Raw genomic sequence first — 19794 nt, 5'->3', positions numbered from 1 at the left:
ATAATGAGGACAGGATTATGGAAATGAAACAGACGCTGATGCAGATATGCGTCTAAACCTGGACCTCATCTTTGTCTCTGCGAGATCCCACGATTGACATACTGGGTCCCATCACACGAATGCAACCATGGCAAGTACCCAGATCTGTCGAATGTGCTGCAGCATAAATATAACAGAGTTTGACACATTTTGTCTGAGATGGCCTGGAGCAGACAGCAGCGAGAGCTTTTGAATAAAGGTAAACAGAGCAAAAACTGGGTTTTAAAAATAAAAAGAGCTCTTCGCCAAACCACTAATCGGAAAAGAACAGGAACGTTCCAATTACAATAAGACGACCCTCTTAAATCTATTAAAAAATGAAAGGGACACTGATAAAATGTTTTTATCTTAAAATGTGAGCTTAATTAAAATACTCCCTGTGAATTTTATTCCTTTATCCATGTAGTCCTCCAGGGTTTGCAGTATTGTTCAATTTGTTTCAATATGTTTCATGCAAAAGGATGCAAAAAACATGATTTTTGCAGCAAACAAGTTAATCTGACAGCAAATGAGCGATGTTTTCTTTCAAACAAACTCTGACAAGCACTGCGTCCCCAAATCCTATTATTTTCTGAACTTAAAATTGTCTCTTTGCATCTCATCAGTTATTAAGAGTGAACATGCCCCATGGGATGAACCTGATTTGTAGCACTTACACATCAAAGACAGTTAATCAGGAAAGAATTGGTCTAATATATCTCGAATATGGATTTGATTGAAAGCCCTTTGGTGAAACTGAACCAGTAGAGTCGCTGTAACACATTCAAACTGATTCACATAGATCTGCTTCATGCAGCCAACCTGACTGAGCTTTTTGTTGACAGCTGGGCGTAAAACTCTCCGAGAGCATCTACTCATAGGACAGTGATTAACTGCTATGGGTGAGGAGCGACTGAGACCAAAGAGGAATCATGACCACCCAACATAAGCCTTTAGACCACTTCCATCACTGATGAGCCTGTGAGCAGATGGGATATTCATCATCACGGCCACATTCAGACCTCTTTCTCCTCTGTGTTGTCTTTTTATTTTCATTCCCTCATTCTCGCTCTCTCTCCCCTAACCTTTCCTGCCACAGTCTCTGTGTAAAGAGCTAAAGGGCCTGGGGTAAAGTGCTCGTCCACAGCTGCACATTCCACTAAGCTTAGCATAGTAGCAAACATTTACACATTTGTCTTCATCAGTGTTGGCTCTCAAAACAACATTATACTCAGGTTGGGTCTGGTATTCAATGTGGCACACAGCTGGTCTCCTTGTTTCCGACATATGCACTCATCTGTGAGACTCCAGACTGATAATGACAGTAAAGGTACAGCAGTGTCTGTCCCATTTATTTTTAAATGATTACTGGTTTAGACCATCATTCAAACTTTCAATTAATGAACTCTCATTCAAACATGTCCACACTCTGGCCATATGGGTAAAATACTAGCTATATAGATCATTGTAGTCCATTATTTTACACATTCCTTTGCACTTGATTCCTAACTATTTTTGTGTGAATTGCAAGGCTATGAAAACTATAACTTTGCATTTTCTGAAGGAAATATGAGTTGTTTGCCAATGCGAAACACCTCCACAATGCAAGGTGGTTTTGGGTGGATACCATCAGTGATGAACTGAAAATTTGACAACCGTGAATATTCACAATATTTAAAAAAAAAAATTTGATGGTAGAATAGTCAAATTTGAGAGGCATCTTGGTGCTGAAAAACATTCCACTATATTCTTAAAAAATAAAGGTTATAAAGGGGGGTTTATCAGCAATAACATAGAAGAAATACTTTTGGTTCCCCAAAATCATTGATGAGTTTATTTGTAGTGTGACCTTTTAGAACTCTATAGAACCTTTTTTCACTATAAAGAACCTTTTGGAATGGAAATGTTTCATGGATGTTAAAGATAGAACTTTTATTTTTTTTTAAGTGTAGGACTTGTTTAATTGATCACTTTTAAATATGACATCCTGAACACAACAAGGAGTACAATTACCCAAATTTAAATAACAGAACTTTATTTCCTAGTTTGATTGTCAAAGTCAAAAGTCTCCATAATATTGTGAGCCATAGATATGACTCAGGACCATCTTTCAATGTCAGTCAAATGGATTGTTTTCACTGACTTATCACCCAATAATCATAAATATGATTTTTAAATCTTTCTTCAAAAAGGAACACAATGTCAGAGGAATCATTTATGTGTGTAGCATTATGTAGGAAAGTTGTGCTAATGTTTAATATCTATGGTTAGGGATTTTAACAAGCCTTGCATCCCATAGCGTTTACTGTCTAACATTAATTCACATCAATACACATTACAATACAAACACACACACACACACACACACACACACACAAAAAAAAAGTTTAGATTTGCTTTCTGCTCCATGTTCATTAATTTCTTTCCATGGGATAAAAGAACACCATTGAAGAAGGGAAAAGGAGGGAAAGCGCTGTAATTTTGGCTCCCACAACAAACAATTAGCCCTCCTTTCTTTTTGTAGCATTCAAAAACATTTGAGAGAAAGAGATTGAAGATGTGAAGGAGAGGTGATGGGTGATGCTCTTTTATAGGTCTTGTCATGTGCATGAAGGCTCAGAAGGCTTTTTGTCCGCCGTGCCCGTGTGAGAGTGTGCTCACCTTAAACAACAGAGAGACTCGGGGGCCTCTGTGGCCTTTCAGGCCCAATAGAAGACACACCTTAGGGGGCCATTTAAGCCTGAAAAGAGGCCTGACAACCCTGTGCAGCTCTGTGGGGCATCAATAAATGCTGACATATTGACTCTCTGTGCTCAAGCGCCACTGGAAAATTCTGCCTGAATATGAATCCATTTAAGGGCAGGCAAAAGGGGGCGGCAGTGCAGAGAGACAGCGAGAGGGACACTCTAAGGATGGCTTGTGTCTCTTGGGTTTCAAATGCTCTGGAATGTGGTGACTGAAAAAGAGTTTTGACAATGAAACTATAACTATTGACAGATAGGCTAAAGAACAGAAAAGACAGAATTGGTTAGGATAATAAGACCTACTTTAGACATCGCTTTAAAGAAATCATGTTTTGCTGAAGTTATCAGATCCACACAGAATATGAATATGAAGATCACATCTGTTCTGCTGTATTAGCTGAATTTCGCTGCAGTGCTATTTAAGGACAACTTCGAAATGGTTCTTAAAATATCTTTAGGCAATTAGGGAGGAAATTCTTTAAAGATATGTGCAGCGCAGTCAATTTGTTGGGAAGTGCTGACTTAACTTGGTCAATGGAATAAGGAGAGAGGTGTCCGTTTCCTTCCTGCCTCATTCTTTCTTTTAATATCGAGTTTTCATCTCCTGGGATTGAGATCTCGCTAATTGAGGTCAAAAGCAATCAGCACCGTGGAAGTTAATCAAATATCTAAAAGGTGCGAAAGATGGCAAAATCAGCCATTTAAACTAGCATGCATATAGCTTATTAATTTATAATGTGTGTGTCAGAGAGGGAAAAAAGACATGTGCATACTTCATCCCTCAGCACATTTTAGTCTGTATGAAAGATTTTACCTGCCCCACATAATATACATTATAAGCAGAAAATTGATTTACTCATCCTTGTGAAAATGAATTTACTCATTCTCATCCCTTTACCCAGTCCTCGTGTTGTTTCCAACTGATAAAAAAATATAACAAAGATAACAAAGAAAGGGCAAGTAACACATTGAATTAGACATTTTAAAAAGAATACAAAAGAAGATATTTTGTCCAAACAATGAAAGTCAGTGAAAGAAAATGGACCAAAATTTATAATTTACCCAAAATAACAACATCTTTGCTGCACAGAAATTTTCATTTTTAAAGTGACAGTGTATAAGTTCTTCAAAATATCTTCATTTGTGCTGCACAGAAATTTTCATTTTTAAAGTGAAATATCATTTTAAATGCTCCATATAATAGACATTAAAAGCAGCTCTGACTCAAAATGCCATTGCTAACATCACTTGTCTACTCATTGTGTCAAAGGGAGAAACATTGGCCTCAGATAAAAGTTTTCTTGCATTACTGCAATAAAGTAAATTCGCAGAAAACTTTATGCTTCTCCATGTGAGGCCTTCCCTGTAAATACTGAGGGTAAAACTGCAGCGGAACTTAATTCCATCCTCACAAAGATGTTTGTGTTATCATGGCTTTATGTCTTAGCAAACTACCATTTATTAAATGCAAAGCCTTTATCCGCTTTTCCCACAGCGGTGGCGTGTGTCTCTTCTCAAGATAAAACAGTTGCGTAAACAAAAAAAATGCTGAATGTCAATTTTACCACTGACTTAGCTTATGGGAAATAAATCTTAATATATCAATGTGAGCTTTAAGTGGACAGCCTAGGGCTTAAACACAAATGCCAAAAGTGAAAATAAATAATAATAAAAAAAGGCATAATCTTATTTCCAAAAGAAAAGCAGATAAATAATCAGAGATGAAGAAAAAGTGATTTGAAGTGCATCCATATACAGTAGTGCTTCTTAAAGAAGAGGTAAGCTTTTCTTTGAGCGCTCTGTCAAAACGCAGACCCTTTAACTTAAACGAGGTGCTCTCGTTTATCTTTACGTGCCAATGTGGTAAACACAGTTTAATGGAGGCCATAATAACTCAACGTTGCAACCAGAACAGTTGTTTTTAAATGACAAATCTCATATCAAGAGATGCAAAATAGTGAGCAGCACTTGCTTTTGTATACTGCAGGGTGAGAGAAAAAAAGTCAATGTGGAGAGAGTAGCCTGAAGTGAAACTGACAATGGCTGCATAAATAAGCCCATTAGTTAAAAATGTACGACAAGTGCCCTGTTTGAAGCCTGCGTGGGGAGAGGGGAGCGGGATAGACTCCCTCACAGCTGCCTGGCCCCTCTGCAGCTCTCACACTGCCCCGCACATTCACCATTTAAGTTGGTGGAAAAAATCTGAGCAAATTTCTGATTTGCAACACTCTAGGAACATGTTTATTGTCTTTGTGCAAGTGCAAACACACACACATAAATAAAGCTAATGAAGAATCTCGGGGTGAGGCTGCTAAAGAGCATAAAATGGGAAATTTTATGGCCATAAGTAGCGTGGGCTGATGGTGATTTTTAAGCCATTGGACCATGTTGTTCGGCACTAATCATAGGACTGATGCGGTGCAATTTCCCTCCTCGCTTAATTACTGTTACCTATTATATGGGCCATGCTTCTTTAGTCATCAAAACTGGACAGAATTTTAAGGGTATTTTTATGACTGCAGCATATTACAGAAATACCACCTGTTATTTCTAATCATGGTCTTTACATATTGAAAATCTAACTGCCACCATGAGAAATTGAGGGTTAAAGACATTTTATACTACTGTGCTGACTTTTTATCTTGTGCCAAACATCCAGTGAACAATCATAATTAAGCTCAAGTGACTAAATTATTGCTCAACAATTAAATCAACAATCTTATATTTTCATAGTGCATTATATTTTCACAATGTATGTCATTTCATCCCAGAGAGATTTATTAGCGGATATTACACTGATGTAAACAAAGTTTTGCGGTGAATGCTTAAATCAATTTTGACTATCAATTCTGTTCAAATCTTATTCATTAAATGCAACCTGCACAAAACACTAAATCAGCTACAGCTTATCATTAGTGTCACTTGCTTAAATCACTGCAGTAATGAAGAAACCATGAAAATCACTTGTTTGTACACGTACTCGGTTTCTGAAAGACTTGTTTTTGGAGCTGGCAATGTAAAAGCCATTCAGGAACAAGTAAATTTTCAGCCAATACTAAATTGCTTTTATTCATGTCTAAACAGAGTCGACATTGTGGACCGGAGGAGAATGCAATTATACTTCTCATGCCAGAAAGACAGCAGTGCATGCTTCTTCAACTTTCACTAGCCTCTTCATAGGTCCACAATAAATAACTCATTATGGACTCTCATACATAACATGATATGATGCTTGTTTAAAGGGACAAGTAAAAAGGCAACCTAAAATGACACAGAGAAGACAAGCAGATGTTGCAAATGAATGCTAGCATTAAAAAAAGACTTTGTTTTTTAATAGCCATAAATGTAAATAAATGTAACATGTAAAAAAATTAAAAAGTTTAATTTTAATAAATGAAAATGTCTCATCAATTAGCATTGGAAAATAAAGCCATACAATTTAGTTTATTTTATAGTTTAATTTATTTAGTTAGTTAGTTTAGTTTATTTTTTCCCTATATTTTAGCACTATTTAACCAGATATGGCATTAAAAGTTGAAAAATTAAACACACCGCCTGTCTACATTTTGAAAACTTTAAACCTTTATATGGAAGCAAGGGTGCATTAAGACAAAATTCAAACCCTACAAACAGGCAATTTCAAGTCATTCACTTGGAAAATGCTCTGTTAAAAATGTCAAAAGGAGGGTGACTCTTTTCTTTTGCTCTTAGATTACCATATTTCTCTCGGGCTTGTGACACCTGCAGCCCACTGAGGGCGTGCAGAACATAGGACTTTACTTCAAACAGCCCAAAGGCTGTGGGTTGGGGTATTGACTGGGATTGAGCTCGTCCCAGCTTGGACCCTCCTACCGCAGATGTACATTAATGCAGGAAAAATACAAATCTGGGCAGCAGAAAGAAAGGCAGTTCCTTTTAACATGCTGTTGTCTAGCTTGATCGTGTCAGTTTGAGGGAGCCCATTCAAAGGTATTCATGCATCTGCCTTTGAGGAACAATGGCAGCTAGTTTATAAACTGTCTCTTTTGGCTGCCTAAAGGCTTTAGACGCCATTGTTTTGCTCCTCTTAATAAACTTTTGGAGAAGTTCATCAACTTGCCTGAATAGCCAGCACAGAGAGGCCAGAGACACAAAATAACAGACGGTTGGCTTTTCCCTTTTCTTTCTCCCTTTTGAAGTGACTATCTTTAAATCAGGAAAGAGGGCTGTCAGACACCAGAATAATTTTTGCTCAAACAAAAAAAGCAAACGGCCGAAGGAACAAAAGTTAATTCACAGAAGAATGGAGGACTTGACTCTTTAAATGAAACTGATAAAGGTGCACCTTGAAACATAGTCTTAACTCTTCAGCATCACATGGTAGATTTGTTCCTACAATAATTAATGAGCTAAATGATAATTAATGGCCTCCATTATGCAAATCTTGATGGGATTTTAGTCAGAGCAGCTTAAATTCAAGTAGGTTATTTTATTTCAAACTGTTTGTCTTTTAGGTCAACTAAAACAAATACTACATAGTGTAAAATAACAGACTTCAGGCCTGAAAAATATTACATCAGAAGAGACATAAACATGCTTTTAAATTTTATTTATGCAACATAAATATATGAAAGAAGATAAGTTACAATTTAAAACAAATAAACACAAATTGTGGCCAAATAGGCTATTTCGACATCCATTTTCAAATACTACTCTCCACAGAGCCCATTCCATTAATTTTGCCTACTCAGTGACCCCACAATGATAGTATTTATTTAGCATATTTGTACACGGACACCTGCAGTGAATAAACACTGCCTGAGCAAATTGTCATTTGCACAGACACTTATGTGGACCAAGACGTTTCAATATTTGCACTCAAAACGTTATAAGAGCTATCGGCAAAAGGTTACTTTTCCTTTGGTCTGTTTATGAGTGCCCTGAACCACGTTTGGCACTCCTGCTTTGTGGAAGGATTCCCTTTTGTTAGCTGATCAGTCTCCCATTGGGTCTCCAGACAGGATTCTTGGCATTTGTCGGCAAAAATGAAAGCAGGATTAAGGAATGGCTACTGAACACTCCATGGTAAAGGAGTGGGCAGCAATTCCCCCGATTCAACCCCCCTCTTCCACTTTGGTAACTCCTCTTTTCGTATATTTGTATTCCCTAAGAGGCCATTAAAGCAAGTTTGAAAGCGATACGAACAATAAGATCAAAATCAACAAGTCGAGTCCTATGTTAAACGTTTGCTAGTCTTTGCTTGTTTCTTTAATTTGAACACCATGGGGCAATTAAAGCACACATAGGCTATATAAATAGCCATTTTGCCATTAATTTTGTGTGCTTTATTCCGTAGTCCTATATGTATACTGTGTTATGAAATATGTTTCTTTAGTCGCTGCAGAAAAAAAAAAAAAAAAAAAATAGTCGTTCTATTTTTATTCGATACATTCTTGATATTATTTTATATATATTGTTATAAAACATAAGGTTAATATGCCACATACATTTTTCTTCAGAAATTAGAAAATGGTTGGCAACCAAAACGTTTTGCCGATTTCTAACTTTAAATGTATTTTTAGCGTCTTGTTGGACCAATGGACGAAACATCCACGTTTTTATATAGCCTAAGGTCACCAAGAGTTTCGTGCTCTTCCAATTATATAGGGCAACGTACAGCACTAAAGCGATGGCGAGTCCAGGGCATCAAAAACACTTTTGTGACATTACATAGGAAGCCCGGAGGCCAATACTTTTATTGGTGTCAGCAGGAGTTTTCCCTAGTCGTTTGTTCGTTTTGTTCTTCTGGTCCAACAGGATGCCCCCCACTCTACTGCACAGTGCAAATCTCGGGGAATGACATGGATTTTTGACCAACTAATTGTTTGATTTCCCAAAACATCCCGTATGTTACGTGTACGTGTTGTCAGGGCTTAATTGAAATCTTGGTTTCATTTTATTTCTGGCGACAACGAAGGTGAGTGAGAAAGGGGTTGTGTGCTTCCTTTTTATGCGAAGGAAAAACATCCACGTCTTCTGCAGTGGACTTATGAATTTCGGCAAATGAAATGGAAGATTGTCCCTTTAACCAAAAAAAAAACAAAAAAAACAGCAGATATCCAAAAGCCATTCGCATATGTGCACTGAGATAGTCCTTGTCCCACATGGCAAGAAATACTTTAATTAATAGACAGGCCGTCTTGAAAGCAGCACTGGCAGCCTGTAATATGATGAACTCCAATTGTCGTGGTGTCACCACAAATGTTTCCGATAAGAAAAAGCACCCAAGGTTCAAAGACTATAAGCCTCTCAATTTCATCCAGACGCCTCAACTTTTCTGCACCTATTTTCTATTTTTTTTTTCTTCCTCTCTCCCTTAAACATCTGAAACACACAAAATCCTCATTGCATCTATAGGATCCGCCCCAGGTTAACAGGTCAGCAAAGCTGTTGAAAATAATTGCATATTAATATTCTGTTAAAGGGAGCTTACATAATCTTTCTACATTTTAAAAATGATTAACGTCAAATTTCATTCGTACAGACTGACTCTGATGACACGCTGTATTTAGACACATTTAGTCGAATATTTACGGCTGTTTTTGTTGTATGAAATATTATATATATATATATATATATATATATATATATATATATATATATATATATATATATATATATATATATATATATATATATATATATATATATATAAACAATCCAGATACAACGATATCTACAAATATTCTGTCAAAATACCCCAAAACGAATTCATAGAGAGCAGTGTAAGAATTTATAAAAGAAAGCTGTCAAAAGACGTAGCTAAGGAAAAACAGAAGGGCACTACTGAATTCGACGTTTTCCGACATTCGATTCGTTCCACGAATTAGGGACCTGGATTTGGCGCAGGCCTAGTTTTTTATGAACTTCATCCTGGGTGAACGTTTGGAAAATAATTTCCTCAGCAAAGTGCAGGACTGAAGTTAACCGGCATGTAATTCAGTTACACTGCAAATGTTTTACAAAGCAACGCCGTTGACACTAAACAGGCGCTCTGGTGTCATGATCTCTGGATTAGCATATTTCACAGCATAGTCTCATCATTAGACGAGGACCTAGCAAAGAGATTGGTTATACAAACGCCAGACTTATTCTATTAATTTGCACCATTGTCACTGTCCATCATTACTGCCCAACAACAGTTTTATCATATTATGCGCATTCTAATTACAGCCAGCACTATGCCTGGGAACTTTACACAGCAGTGCCCAAGTTACAACATTTTTATTAATAGCCTACAGTGAAAAGAACAGTGAATAATTAAGCTCCATAATATACTTGCACATTAACTACAGGAATGAGTAGGCTAATTCTGTGAATATACATTTATTCAGCTAAATAATGTCAAATTTGACCTGAAGTGATAATAATAATAATAATAATAATAATAATAATAATACGATTTTACAAAAACGCTCCATCTCCCAAAATTCCAATAAAATGTGTTGGGTAGCCGCGTAGGGAAAGGGGAGGTTAATCCGAGTTTAATACATTGATGCAGAGCGCAGGACCGCGGCTGTGATGATTGTGTTATCTCTTCCCAACATTTGGGTCTCCCTCAATTTCAGCCCAGCCAAATAGCTGCGAGAAAGTGCAGATGGAGTGACTCTCGATGCCTGAGGAAAAATATTAATAGCTAAATAACTTCCCCATACTTTCACTAAATCTCTCTCTCTTTCTCCATTCCAGATGGATTTGTTTGAAGTGGTCTCCCGACTCATCCTATGGTCTCTTTTCTTCAAACGAGGCTTATTTTAAAGTCTCAAATATACAGTATAACTTTCGTTTCTCTACAAATATCTGGGAACTATACCCGTGTGCAAACACTTTTCATTTTCTCGATGTAATTGGCCTTTTGCCGCATTCTTAAAATGAATGCTCCTCCAAATGCACATGTAGGAAAATTATATTTCACTTTATTCGATTTCTGTGTTTCTTCTGTCATTTTTATAACTCTTGTTTAAATATGTTCGATTTCTCCAGCCAAACGATTCATTTTCAGCGTGTTCACTGAACGAGTTAATTGCGTAGTGCCACCCAAGGTCGTGTTGAAACAATCATCTTTTTAGTAATTAACGGAAGAAATGCATGCATTATCCACTGATTTGTTTAAACTATCTTATGCGTTGTTCTGTTTGATAAGTCTCTGAAAGCCAATTGGTTTAATCAACTGAACCTAAATGGGGAATCTGTCGATCCCTATTAATTGGCTGACAAATTTTTCTCAGGGTCAAATGTCATTTTATTGGTCGAGTAAAGTCCATGTGGTGCACGCGCCTTTCATGCTCTGTGCCTTAATAAATGCAGTGAACGTCAGGACACGTTAAAATGGGATCACAACAAGAGGGGCGAAATTCGATAAATACGAAAATGACAGGTATTCTTTTGGGATAGCTTATTTCAGAAGTCACTAAATAACCAAACTTTGTTCTAAACCTGCATGATTATGGATTTTTTTCTTCTTTGGTTATATAGCCAGGAGTAATTTTTCTGTGTTCAATAATTTCACACCCATGATAATACAAAACTGCTCAATTTGTCCACAAATGGCGTGCTTGGGGTCTCATTCTTTTGCCATGTGTTTGTGCGTCAAATCAACTAAAATAGACCAAAATACAATAAAACAATATTATCAAATAAATATAAGAACAAGTGTGAGAAAAAATGTAAAATCTCATGAAGTTGTGCTGAAGGCTAGCCAGTGAGGGCCGTTTAAAGATGAAAGCGAAGAGAAAGAAAAGGCTCAATTTAATCTGCTTTAAAACCTTTCAAAATAACGTTGTGCTTGGAACTCAGCGAGTGAGAGCTGATTGGGGATAAATAAGTTTCTTACTATGCCTGTGAGCTATTACACCCATCTCCAACACAGCCGCTTGTTCAAAAGACACGTTTTCATTACGAACTCTAATAAGTCTTAACATTATTAAATGCCAGTTGGATGATCAAGTGAAACAAGCCTCGAGAAAAATCTTTTTAAGTCTGGAAAAAGATTGCATTTTAGCCCCATCTCGTTTGCATGACACCGTATAGCTAAAATGTGAAAAGACATTTCACAAAATGTACAGTAAGACTAATGCGGAGTGAATTTGGAGATGTAAATAAACATTACTGATATTTACACAAATTATTCATAAATCCTAGCAGATATGCATGCATTCATCAGATGGAAATATTCATTTTCTTAATGCACAGCGTTTAGGGCAATGGCAGATTTTTTTTAAGCACGGATTGTTAATTTGTATATCCGTAATCCAATAGCAGTGGCTCATGCTGGCCTGTGAATCTGTCCACGAGGTTGTAGGGGTTTGAGTTTCGCGCGCAAGCACACACAAAAGTGTTCTAAAACAACACAAATTTTAGAACAATCGTGCACACAGTTAAAAACCGCTTTAAATAATGCAGAAAAGTATGCATTCTTTTTTATGAACAAAGAAAAGCACTTTACAATATTTCAAAACTGAACAAAATGTATGTGCCGTTCCACTTATTATTATATAGCTAATAAAAAAATAAATAAAATCCGACGAAGTTCTTACAAATAACCAATGTTGAAATAGCATTCGTGAAAAGATGAACAGGGTACCTCCTACATCTAAACGTCAGCTATAAGAAACACAATAGTGATTCCAAAAAGAGCAGTGGGCATTTCCAAACAAGAATAAAACATTTTGCACCCTCCAAATCTCATTCTATTCCAACAGACGATTCCATAATATTACAAAACTATCTACCAGCAGGGTGTATTGAATAATTCATCTCTCTATAGTTCCCCTCTTGGCCTTTTGTTAAAAGTTTTCCCCCCTTTACGGATTTTTGAATGTGAAAGGAAGGGTTCATTCCTTCTTTCGAAGCCTTGCTTTTAGGCTTTGCTTTATAGCACAGATTCCTCGCTCCAAAAGATCTTCAGTGGAGCAGAGATCTTTGGACTGAAGTTCATCTTCAAGTGTAAAAAAAAAAGAAAAAGAAAAAGAAAAAAGATTGTCACAAAACCGACGGTGTTTTGTAGTGTTACTTCAAAAAGACAATCGTATTGTTTGCTTAGTTGAAGTAGGCTAATTTTCTCCCGAAATATTAACATATTTACGACTTATTACATTTTGCTAAAATATACGATTGCATTATTTATATGAAATTATTTATATTATTACAGCGTTGTTACATGTTACCAGTTGCCAGATAGAAAGGTCTGTTAACGTGCGAATAAGCGTGCCGAATTATCTCAAGAAGCAGCGGGCAATGTTGAACTTATGGGCTGTAATTGATATTGATTGCCACATCGGTCATCTGTCAGTTACCGTTTTCAAGGGACCGTTTACTCAGCGTCAAATAAGTCTGTTGTACAAGTAGATCAAGGCCTAAATACCATCCGTCAGAGCCAGTATAAATACACTAAATCAAATGACAGTTCAACAAGCAGAGAAATCGCAAGGACGCCGAGCACCGACACAGAAAGCATTAATGTGCGGATAAGACCCATAATAAACTCAAGCGCAAAGTTTATTTCTACAAGAAGTCGGGTGTTTTTCTGCATAGGATGAAAAGAAAATGAAAATGAATTAGCCTACCTTTGTCTCCCAGTATGCCGTCAATGCTGTGCTTAGTTTTTTTCTCCCCACTGTCATCCTTTTTGTCACAGTCGTCCTCATCGTCTTTTTTGCCAAATCGCGCACGAAGAACCCGACTGATAGAACTTACTGATGGAATAATTAAAAGTAAATACATACATAAATAAATAAAAGGACACAGTGAACAAAATAAATATATTTGAGTAATAATATTAATAATAAAAATGATAAGCTAATAGGCCAATAATAATAAAGTAGGCTATAAATTATATCCGTAATTTATAATTAATATAGCCTAGTTATTATAAAATAACAATAGTAATTATAAACTAATCAATACTTTTATTTTCAATTCAGTTTGTTCAAGACTACATACAGAATTATTGTTGAAAATAAAATACTCTGGAGTTATAAGATAGGTGATGTGGACATGATAAAAAAGGGGGCTGCTTACCAGATGAGGCCTCACCTGAGGGAACTGTACTTCTGTCACACACCCCGTCCTTCAGCAGTTTATCCCGAATCTCCCAACTGAACATGCCGGGATTATCGCGCTTGTATTCTTCGATTCGTTTTTCCACGTCAGGTGTTGCCACCTGCTTTTGTGTTTGATTGAAAAGGCGAGAAAATGCGAAAATACGAAGAGAAAAAAAAAAGAAAAAAGAAAAGAAAGTATGGGTGAAAAGAAAAAAAGACAGAACAAATTTTAGTAAAAATTGTACATAGCGTGTTTCCTTTTAATACTCAACTTTTCTTAAACTACTTAAAATGAAATATTTAATTAGCTTTGCAAATAAAAATAAAAGCTACAAAAACCCATCATGCATAATGATAATAACAGAAATGAAAATAATAATAATAATAATAGGCTATAGCCTACTTACTCTGGGTTTGCTTCCTCCTATTGCTCCAGGACGGATTGAGCCAGTTTCTTGATACCGGCAGAGGATTTTGGACACACAACCGTGGGAAACGCGAAGTTGTCGGGAGATCACGCAGGGACGGATGCCGTGGTGAGCCATTTCAACTATTTTGTGGCGGATATGATTTGGCAAAGGCCTGCCATTGATGAAAACTCCGCCAAGCTGATTGACTCGACCTTGACCCAGAGGAGTTGAAACTGCAGTAAAGAAATGGGAATTAAATCTAACTTTGGCTAGCTTTCACTACGTATTTTTCCCCTCCAAAGTAGGATTAAAAACAATAACGATAATCATTTTTATCTTTGGCTACACGAATACCAAAAAACACCAGACGCACATTGAAGTATAGAGCCACACTTTTTAGTTTATCTGTTACAAAAATACAGTGATGAATAAATGTCATTATTGTTCTAAATGTAAAAAAATAAATTAATTAATAAATTAATTAAAAATTTTAAAAGTAAAATAAATTTTAACTTGAATCTGGCAAATTGTTCAACATTTAGCCTACTGGTGTCTTGAGATGCGCTAAGATTTTGTTTCCTGTCCAGACTTTGTAATTGGAAGTTTTATTTGAACTACTACAATAATAACATTGCCAGCAACAAAATGGCCCTGGAAAAGTTGTTTTTTTCTTTCTTTCTTTCTTTTTTCTGGTGCATTTAATATGCACGTGCGTCCTGCTCATCAAAATACAGCAAAACCAATAACAATCTCCAATATATGTATATATTTAAACTTGAAGCGAAAACGCCAATCGAGCTTTTGCGTATAGGCTACAGAATATTCAGTCGAGAACTTGGTGTACTCACAAGTGTAATATACACTTCAAACTCTTTAAAAACCTTTTTGGATATAGGAGATCTATGATCTGTAGGCCTGGTATTATTTACAACAATTAAATACAGCAAAACAAAGTACCCGAGCATCTGTCCAACCAACCTTCCAAGGGGAATCCAGTGCGGGGATAGTTCTGTCCTGGAGCCGGTCGCATCATTCGCGGTACTGTTCCCGGTAAAGATGACATTCTACTTTCAATAAAGGACGAGGCACAATAAGGCTGATGTTTAAACTGCGAAAGCAAGTCCAGACTTGTTGATGAATGTTTCCTTAATGACTAAAATTCACAAGTCCTCTTTTCAAAAAAAGGGAAAAATAAGAAAATTGTTATCCAGCCACACTATCGCGGGGATGTGAAACCTCCAAAAAATCAAACAAAGATAAACAGTGTCGTTTTGTGCGGAGGGGGTCATGAGCAAAATAACTACCGCAAGAACAAGTAGCAGCGCGCGCCAGGGAGGGGGTACTCCAAACGCTCTCGAGTGAACAACGGTTACTTAATTCTTTGCGGTGTTTTCTTAAAAGGTCTGATAGTTTTGGATGACAAAGTCTGCTTAGGGGTTGGGAGTAGCTGAAGTGGATAACTTTAGCGCGCGGTGTAGGAGGGGTGTCGCGCGCGCCGATAGGCTCTTGCAGTCTTCTTTTATTCATGTGGGCATGGAGGGGAACAAACAAGTTTTTTTCGACCAATCACAAAAAGCAGTGGGTAAGACAAACACGCACGCACACGCGGAGTGCCTAGCTTTTCACTCACTTCATCAGATTGCCTTTGAGCAGAAAACAATGCAAACACTTGATCGATCGACTGCCATTTGTTAACAATGCCTAAAAGTCATGAGCTAATAAAACAGCAGTTGTTTATATAAAAATACACTTTAGTTTTTTTTTTTCATATAAAATTACCTATAAATAAGTGTGTTTTGTTCATTAATGTACTCAAATGTTGCTAAAGCCTACTTGGCCAATTGTACAGACAAAACTGTGCAACTCAATTAGATGTTTTCCACTGTAGGAACGAAAACACTAGCTTGGTTTACCCAGTCCGTCAATTAAAACAAATCTTGAGCTAATTAATCTGTTCTGTAATACCATAACATACAACTTTTAATGGAAGTACAGATAATCTAATAGTTTTCCCTGTAGGACTTTTAAAACTGACGGAGCATTTTTAATGATTTGTTTTAGTCGCCTAATCGGTTTAATCTTTTTAATTCATCCCCACTCATATCTCCACAACAACCAAACAAAGGCAAACAAAATATAATAATAATAATAATTACAGTGAAAACTACAAAAATCAATAAGCAGAACCTGTACACACCCGAAAAGGCAAAAGTGTCTTTTAAAAACCATTAACAAACATGAACAAAAAATCGTTTTGCATATAAGGGGGAAAACTATTTTAAAATAATTATGAGCCTCATAAATGATATAATAACCAACAATTGGCCAGTCTTCATTTTTAAAATGTGAGGCTGATGAATGCCAAATACGTCTAACAATAATAATAGATAGATAATGTTAGTTATTGTGTTTAACGTGAATTATTATTTTGTTTCATAACATTTATACGTTAGGTTATTTATAATTATATAAATAGCCTATATTATATTTGAAAGTTATTAAAGTGTCACCTGAAATAGTTCTAACGTTCTTGCATCAGATAATGTTTCAGTATAACACGTTCATCCATATGAACATACACTGACAGTCCAAATCACACTCTACTAACATATATGTACGAGTCAGGATGAAACTCATTAAATTATAACTGGTACAGTCCCATGATTAACACTGCCCAACCTACGATTAGCAGTGATTATTTAGGCATCCTATGTGATGCATCAAACACTGGAATTCAACTTTAAGAACAGACAGGCAGTAAGTGACTTGAAAGCTGCGCTTTGTTGTTAACAATGGCATCGTTAATTTGTGTGCATTGCTGGTTAATATACTTCCACATGACTAAGCATGTCACATCCCAAGGGACCGGTAGCTTGAATGCCTTTGAGGTCTCTTGCAGGCGTCGGAGTAAAGCAAGACAGAACTCTTGCTGTTGGCACGATTTATTTGGACAAAGAATTCAACGAATATGTCTATAAAGACGTATAGAAATTAGATGAAGCTAAGGTAGATTCTAGTTATTTAATTATGCTCAAGCTGTAGAAAATATATCCTCTGTTTTTTAAATGTATACTTTCGCAACCCAGTTTTCTGGAAGATAATCGTCACTTTTCAAAATTTGTAGCTTTAATGTGTCCATTCACTTTCATGTTTTTAAAATATATTTTTTTCAGCAAGTAATCAGTTTAGTAAATTATTAAGTATGCTGCATGAAAGCAATACAAGACAATAATATAAATTTTTTGTTTTTTTCTTCTTTCAATTAGGTTGCATGTGCTTGTATGAGCCTTTTATAAAACACACACACCTCTGAAACTCGAAGAAACTAAATATTTCCTGAATACCATTCTTTGACTTCTTTCTCTACAATAATACAAAGAAATCCACACGATCTCTATGTAATTATATGTTGATGCACGTGTGCTCACTGTTGGTCTAATGTGAAAACCATGATGCATATTAGTAGGTCTTCTTAATCTACGAATGACAAATAATAGGACTTGCCACTAGATGGCGATAAAGACCCAAAACGGCAATTCTTCAGGATTCAGTTTTTACTCCAGGATTTCACTCCACTTTATAATGTTCATAATATACAGTAAAGCAAAAGGCGTTGGCTTTTTACACATTTACTGGCGAGATTGCATTACTGAATATTGTTCTGCAATCATAGTTAACTATTAATTATATAGTAAAAGCTTTTAGAAATAGACACACAATCACAAACAACATTTACATATATATAAATCACAAGTGTTGTAGCCCATTGCTGTCCTGTGGACACTAAAAAGAAGTGTAAGAAAAGTGAAAGTGCAGAGCTGCATATCTGAAGCATGAATGCAAGGGAAGGAGAACAAGCAAAGAGAGCGAGGCAGAGGAAAAGACAGCAGGTGCACCCGATCACACAAAGCCCAACAGACTAAGGTTGAGTTCCATATGACACTTTTAGCATTGGGGCAGAATAACATTCCAGCTGGAAGCGTTTAAGGGTGTTAAATCACTGGCTTGGTAATGACATTTTGTCCCCATACATCACTGAAAGCAAGGAAAGGAATGTCTGTGATAGTCCTGTCTTTCTCACAAGCATTCCTACCCATTTCCACAGCGCACATGCTTAGTCAAATTTAATTGCTGATTGTCTGAGATACTTTAAAATAACTAGCAAAACAGGTGAGGTCTGGTTTCTAGCCTTTAGAGGTATTAACTAATTTCAATCTTAATTACATAAAGAAATATATACCTTTTTACTTATTGTGTAATACTATTCAATGTTTTGTTGTTATTTTGATCTTTCATGAAAGAAACAAGAAAACCAGTATCATGGTTACCACAAAAAAAATATAACCAGCACAACTGTTTTCAACAAAATGTTTCTTGAGCATCAAATCAGCATATTAGAATGATTACTGAAGACTGACGTAATGATGCTGAAAATTCAGCTTTGCATTAAATTAATAAGTCACATTTTAAAATATATTAAAACAGAAAACATTTAAAGTTATTTAAAATTGTAATATGATTTTGTGTATGATTTTTTTAAATGTATTTTTGACCAAATGAAACCTTGGTGAGCATATGAGAGTTTTCTTTCAAAACCAACTTACAGATCTCTAAATCTTTGAATGGTAGTTAAGTCAAAACCTATTTCAGGCAAAAACACAAAAAAATAAAAGGCTTTGAAATAAACACAGGAGTAATATTCTGTCACTAGCATATGGTTAATAAATGACTGTAAATCACTGTTGAACTGAGGAATCGCTGAGGTGGAAGGAGCTAACAAAGTGACTCTGGTGTCCAATCACAAAAATAAACAATGAAGAATGCAACTATTTTTGAACTACCATGCATTTAATTCAATAAAATATTAATTTAAAATGTAAATGTAACACTCTTTATTTAATGCAGCTGTGTTTTCCCTTGCAGTTAAGAGTTGAAAACTCTCATCTCACAATAAAATAATGGAATTTAAAGTTTGGTCCAACGACAGATATATTATTCTCTCTCCTCCCATCTTTTATTCAGACATAAAATGCACCATGAAGGCTCTCGGGATGCCTCCATATGCCAAGCATGTGATCTCGTCAAGGAGCACCAAAACACTGCACTATGAACTCTTGTGTCTCATCCTCTCACACGATACCTCCCTTCTGATGAACTCTTTCATGTGCTGGGGAGTGCTGTGAAGGCTGATGGGGGGACATGAGCGAGCGTCAAAAGGTCATGCTGCATGGGGTGTTTCTTTCTCTCTTAAACCTGAATATACTGAGACTATCAACTACTTACTATATACAAACCAGGGGTCATGGGCAGGTATCTCTTTAACTGAGCTGATCTGGGATCACTGTGTCACACATAACTTAAATATAACTTAAATATTATCATGGATTGAGCCTAATGAACAAACTAAGAAATGACAATCTAGAATGAGAATTAGTAATATGGGTGCATTTGACACATTTCGGATGAACTCTCGATTCTGCAAGCCATATCATCAAATATACAATTATGACAAGTAACAGACTAGTTATTTGGGTCAAGGAC

General features: G+C 36.2%; 1 protein-coding gene and 1 long non-coding RNA gene across 5 annotated transcripts in view; one reads left to right on the top strand and one right to left on the bottom strand.

Annotated features, from left to right (window-relative positions):
• The window catches only part of LOC122142000, a 108097-nt gene extending 93698 nt beyond the window's left edge, over positions 1-14399 (top strand). The window contains exon 4 of the long non-coding RNA XR_006158273.1: positions 14280-14399. This is a non-coding gene — a long non-coding RNA (uncharacterized LOC122142000). The remainder of the gene's footprint in view (positions 1-14279) is intronic.
• The window catches only part of LOC109110387 (paired box protein Pax-7-like), a 51433-nt gene extending 35341 nt beyond the window's left edge, over positions 1-16092 (bottom strand). The window contains exons 1-4 of one of the 4 annotated variants that reach the window (XM_042751178.1): positions 15211-16092; positions 14251-14486; positions 13836-13965; positions 13367-13495 (exon numbers count right to left, since the gene is read on the bottom strand). In XM_042751178.1, coding sequence (XP_042607112.1) covers positions 13367-13495; positions 13836-13965; positions 14251-14486; positions 15211-15316 — 601 coding nt within the window. In that variant the 5' untranslated portion in view covers positions 15317-16092. Of the gene's footprint in view, positions 1-13366; positions 13496-13820; positions 13966-14250; positions 14487-15210 lie in introns of all 4 variants that reach the window. The other 3 variants (XM_042751176.1, XM_042751180.1, XM_042751179.1) reach the window with 3 other exon arrangements.
• Between the last annotated feature and the right edge of the window lie 3702 nt (positions 16093-19794).

This window comes from Cyprinus carpio, chromosome B23 (genome assembly GCF_018340385.1).
Source record: "Cyprinus carpio isolate SPL01 chromosome B23, ASM1834038v1, whole genome shotgun sequence".
In the NCBI taxonomy this organism is placed as follows: Eukaryota; Metazoa; Chordata; class Actinopteri; order Cypriniformes; family Cyprinidae; genus Cyprinus; species Cyprinus carpio.
Note: the sequence above shows the minus strand (reverse complement) of the source record. Positions and strands in the feature narration are given on the sequence as shown.